This window comes from Neltuma alba, unplaced genomic scaffold (genome assembly GCF_004799145.2).
Source record: "Neltuma alba isolate B1F8T4 unplaced genomic scaffold, ASM479914v2 tig00011276_pilon, whole genome shotgun sequence".
Lineage (NCBI taxonomy): Eukaryota > Viridiplantae > Streptophyta > Magnoliopsida > Fabales > Fabaceae > Neltuma > Neltuma alba.
The window spans coordinates 210,190-216,189 of NW_021635986.1; the positions used below are offsets into that span (position 1 = coordinate 210,190).

Sequence of the window (6,000 nt, forward strand, 5' to 3'; positions counted from 1 at the left end):
ATCATTTCAAAATAGCTAGTAAAACCATATTAAATTCATGAATATTCTTTTAAAAATAAATAATAATTATACTGAAATTAAACATGATTTAATCTCATTTCATAAATGATAATCAATTAGAGGTTAAATAATTAGCAGGAATTATACCCACTTATGCCTCGTGAATAGTGTTATTTGCAATATATTTTTCAGGATATTCATAAATCATGAGTAGTGTATTTTGTTGTGAAAAAAATAGTAGTGTGTTTCATTTTCCAATGCAAAATATATGCATGGAAGTGTACCTAATAAAATATCAAACGTAAATTCACAAGGTATGATTCGTGCATTTTATTTGTCACATGATGCCCAATACATCTATACATGGGGAAGCGTGTTTAATTATTTACTTACCCGTCAAAAACCCCCTTTGAATATCTCACCAAAAAAAAAAAACCCCCCTTTGAATATGTAGATATATATATATGTTTATATATATTTTAAATTTCAGGATCAAATAAGCATATGATTAGCTAGCAGCATGTGGTTATAAGAGTTAAACAACGTTTTATTCTTTTAGAAAAAATTCGTTGAATATCTACTTAATTACTACTCACTCTAGTTCTAAATATAAAGGGAAAATTCAAAAAAAAAATTTTAAATGTTAAAATCTCAAATTAGAAACGACTACAAAAATGTATTGTCATTTGATTTTTAAATATTGTCAATTGTTATTAAAGTATAGTAAACAAGACTGAATTAAAATTTTAAATTTTAAAGATTTTTTTTTGAGATTCTCTAAAATATAAAACCTAGTTGAAGATTTTATTTTTATTCTAAATATAATATTTCAATTCATTTTGTCTTTGAAATTTATAATATAAATTTGTTTTAAACTATCCATTTCGATAATATATATTAAAGGTTTACATAAGAAAATAATGATCCAATGTAGTCTTTTAAAGATATCAAAACATATTGGTAACAAGTATAACTTAACTAATTTTTTTAATTTTTAGATTTTCTAACTCTCATATTTAGAATTGAATAAAGTATTTCTGTTATTTTTTTTATTTGTATATGTTCGTTGTTGAAGATTCAGCTCTAATTACCAGCACTAATTACTACTCCCTCCGTTCCTTATTATAAGAGACATTTGATTCTTATAGCATATTCCTATATATAAGAGACACTTAAAAGTTGTTTCTACTTTTTTGTATTGATTTTCTATTTTACTTATATTTATTGTCTCCAACTCACACTCTCTCTCCCTCCCACTTCTCTTTCTTTTAATAATTTAATTGTTCTCTCTCATGCTCTCTCTCCTTATTAATGAGGGTATTTTTGGAAAACAAATTATACTTTTTACACATTAATTGTTCTTAACTAATTTTAACTATTTTTTTTATCAACGTACTTCGATTATTCGTCTCTTATAATAAGGAACGGAGGGAGTACTAACTAGTGCACCTTTAGCTTTCAAACACTTTAATCAAGTCAATTACACGGTGGGCCTTAGTTGAACAACACAATGGTAAAACAGTTTAATTTCCAAATTACATATTTTAATTTGCATTCAGACTGAAAAGCATTCAATCTTAGTCTATTTAATTATAATAATATATATATTTATGATGTCCCCCACGAGCCATGGAAAGTTTATGCAGGTATGGTCAATGTTCAACTTACTTTCAATATATAATTATATAATATTCTTCCGATCCTTAATATAAGACCTATTTAACTAATTTAATTAGATTAAAGAAGTTATGTAAGTTAGTTATAATTGTAAGAAACATGACATGTTTTTTCTAAAATACCATAATCATCTTTTTTAATATCCTCCTTCTCTCACTTACTTGATTATGGTTAAGGGATTATCCATAGAAGTAATTTAAAAAATAAAAATAAAAATGAGAAATAAGTATTATATTTAGGACCAAAATTAACTTAATAATTAGATAGGAGGAGTATAATATATATAGATGAGCCATCGATAGATGCTTTGGAATTTCGTCAAAGATCTCAATAAATCTTATGTTTTACATTTTATGTACTCTAAGATCAATGTCTTCAACATTTCGTTAGAATAGTAGTTGTGGACTGTGGTCAACAAAACATTTAATGTAAGATTTAAAAAAGACGTTTGATGCATGTATGCATGGAAAATATGATATACTACCTCCAATATTTAATATAAGATCCAATTAACTAATTTGAGAAAATTAAAAAAACTAACTAAATTACTTTAGAGTTTTATATTTATCATTTTTTAAAAACTAATTTGTCTTATTTATAAATTGATATATAGGCTAATGCTACATATAAGTATTTTAGAAAGATCATGTAACTTATATTATAATTAAGTAATTTTTTGATTCCTCCAAATTAATCAATTGGGTCTTGTATTAAGAACTTGATGTAGTTTTTTTTTTTAAAGTTGTTTAGTCATTATAAAAATTATTTACAAAACATATGTTATTGAGTTATTATGTGATCAAATATCTGTAAAATATGATAAGATATGCAATGGTATTGAATTTTGATGATGATCAACAGCAAAAGAATAATCAACAAATATCTCATTTTTCTGGAAGATAACATTAATTTAAAATTTTAGCAGGAAAATTGATTATCCTTGATTTTTTTTGTTACCTTTGTTTTTTCATGCATAACATAAAATAAAGTAGCTTAGGTCAGAACTCTTCTACACGATTTGTGAGTGCTTTTATTTAAGTTCACATTGGTCTAAAAAGCAATGCTTTATTGAACTTTGAAGTCAAGTTTGGTTACTTCAATGGTTTTTGATACGAAGTACTAAGTTGGTACGGTGCCACTGAATTACCAATGCGGCTTTGGGAATCAGGGTCCTCGAGACTTTTCAGAAATTTTTTTTAATCTTTTTTTTTATATAAAAGAGACTTCGTACATTTCTAGAAGTAGTATTAATTACTTGTTTTTTCAGTGTTTTTAATTATGTAGAGAGAGATAAGACTACACTAATTTACTAAACTTAAAGGAATGCTAATTTTAGAAAACGACTGAAAATATGAGTGTTCTTTTTTCCCCCCTCAAAAAAAGAGAAGAGAATATAATTACAGTGTGCCTCATTTTAAAATAAGCTTTCTTACTTATGAGTTGTAATCAATACAATTATTTATATTTTTATAGTATATTATTATAACTTAATTGAAAAGAAAATTAAAGGGTTGCGTGTCTTTTTTTTCCAGCATTATAAAAAATATTTTAAAAATATCAATCAAGTTCAAACTCTTCGAAATTTGAATAAATTGCCTATCTATTTACTTGTAATCGTTTTACTGGTTTGGATAAATTGTTTTTTTCTGAAAAAGAAAAGAAATATCAAGTTGTTATTTCCTCGCGCAAATTTCTTGCTGTCAGAAGGTTATATATCACAGCTTAGTACTGCAAAAGCCGCAATAAGAAAAGGGTAAAAGAATATTTTGCATCTAAAATGTTTTTCAGGTAACATTAGTCACCGCAAAATACACAATGAGTAATGTTGTATCTCAAGTGTCAAAATTATTATTTACACCAACCCATACACCATTAACTTTAGCGATCATTTTCTTTTACATAACTATCTGGCCGAGTTAAATTCAAGTATTATTGAGCTTAATCAGAGATAATTTTTTTAAAAGCATTTTTTTGTATTTACACTAAATCGAATTCTAGAGTTCATGCTTAGATAATCAAAACTCCTTCCACCAAAATCAATACTATGTTGGTATTTTTTTTTTGTTATGCATAAATATCCTCCTATTGAAAGCAATTCTATTTGAGACATTATTAGCTATTAAATGCGAACACTTTTTCTAGTAGAGATTTAAATATTGGTTTGTCATGTTGTGAGGGATTAGCTCCTTCTATTAGACCCAACCTCTCTAGTCATTATGTTGATAACTTTAAAGAGACAGTTTGATGATTTCACTAGGAGCGGTTTACCTTTGTGTTATAAAAAACTGAGTTTAAGGAATTTTGGGGGAAATATACCTTTAATAACCCCAATAATAACAAAAGGAGGAAAAAGCAGAAGAAATTTCTCATTTTCTTAAATAATTGGAGCTCCACAGCAGGGGGGCCAGAGCTTACAAGATGAAGATCTAGGACATTTGTTGCAATTAGTCCGTTTGAAAAAAAATTTAAATGTTTCTCTTTTCAGGGTGTCAAGCGTCATGATCTATTATTAAAGGTTAATCATCATTTTTTGACCACAATGTGATAATCACGATTTAATTTTTAAATTTTGCAGCTGGGTGTTCCATTAATTTTTTTTTTTGCAGATATATATTTTATATATGCCAAACATTCTCCTGCCACTATCTTTTTCAGTTGGTCCCCTACACGTGGCTACATTTAAGAAAATAGTTAAGTCTCTCTGTTTTTTTTTTTAATGATAGACCGACACACAGTTTAAAAAAAGACCCAGGCAAAAATGGGATTAAATAATAGGACAAAATATTTGAAATTTAATTATTCCTGGCTTCTCCAAGAAATAAGTCACACCCATAACATTATGATTCATTTACCCAACAACATCAAAATTTCTACCATAAGATAAAAAGACTACAATTTCAAATAATGTATTAGAACGAGTTCTTTTTATTTTTTGACCTGACTTGTCATTTTATTTGTCAAACGTGGCATAAGTCTTTGAATAATGATTTTTTTTTGGATGAGAGAATAATGACCTTCCAAATTTTTGACTGGGGTTGTTTCTGTCATGCTGCTCACAACAAAGCAATAACTGATTGATCACTGAGAAGTTTAATTAATGAATAATGTTTTAATATTTTACATAAAGTAGCCATCATGGAATACAATAACCAAGCCTTTATGCTCGCAAATAAATAATATTTGTTTGAATAAATTAACCAATCACGCTCCATGACAACCACCCCAAATTAATTAACAAGTGAAGTTTCACAGAAACAACAAATAAAACTCAAGAATAAAATAATATCATCAATCGCCTTAAACTAAAGTCATTGTACATATATACGCATAACCCATGTTCACTGATCTTGTGCTTCTATATGCTCACACCAAATTTTAAATATTATAGCTTCCCAAAATGAACCCTAATTTTTCTCCTGTTGAATCAGTTGAACAATACCTTACAGATGACCCTTCCTTCATGGCTCTCTCGAATGGCTTCTTCATGGACAACCATACTAGGAATCTGAGCTATGACGCTGCTTTGCCGGAGCTGCAGGGTGTTAGTAGCTCCAGTGATACGGTGTTTTCCGCCGGGATTAATGATCACAAAATTATGGCTCGGCCAGGTGGTTATGATATGGCTGGTGGTAGTAACCCAGGATCTGTGGCGGGTGAAAAGAACGCGCCACCTAGATGGAGGAATTACAGAGGCGTGAGGCGGCGGCCATGGGGGAAGTTTGCGGCGGAGATTCGGGACCCGAACAGGAATGGTGCGAGGACATGGCTGGGAACTTATGAGAGGGAGGAGGATGCAGCTTTGGCTTATGATAGAGCTGCTTTCAAGATGAAGGGTAGGAAAGCTAAGCTCAATTTTCCACACCTTATTGGGTCAGAACCACTGCCGGAGCCGGCAAGAGTAGTCGCCGGACAGAAACGGCGCCGCCTTCTGGAAGGAAAGCCAGTAGGCTGGTCTACAGAATAAGTTATAGAAACAGATGTGTGTGTGTGTGTGTGTGTGTAGAAGCCATTTCAGAAGCTTGAAATCGTGTGAATGAATATTCTTAGGTCTGTTTTATTTCTCTCCTCTCTGTTATCATTATTATGTTTCTTTTCTGCTCCTTTCTTTCTTTGCTTCATGCAAAGAAAGGCATAAGGCAGAATTTGAGTGCGAAAAAAAAAAAAACGGTTCAATATTTTGTAAATCAATAAATTCTGTGCAATATATTTTAATTAAATACAATAGTTGGTTTCTCTCTCCCTTTGGTTATATCTTGTTAAAGTGTGCCTTGGTTCAAGGGCCTTGGGAAAGAAATTAAATGGAGTGTTAATGTTAGGGATTAC

General features: G+C 29.7%; 1 protein-coding gene across 1 annotated transcript; it reads left to right on the top strand.

The window, feature by feature from the left end:
• Positions 1 to 5,074: 5,074 nt before the first annotated feature.
• LOC114711049 (ethylene-responsive transcription factor ABR1-like) lies at positions 5,075 to 5,641 on the top strand. The gene has a single exon (XM_028895402.1). The coding sequence runs from the start codon at positions 5,075 to 5,077 to the stop codon at positions 5,639 to 5,641; it is 567 nt and encodes a 188-aa protein (XP_028751235.1).
• The last annotated feature ends 359 nt before the right edge of the window (positions 5,642 to 6,000 follow it).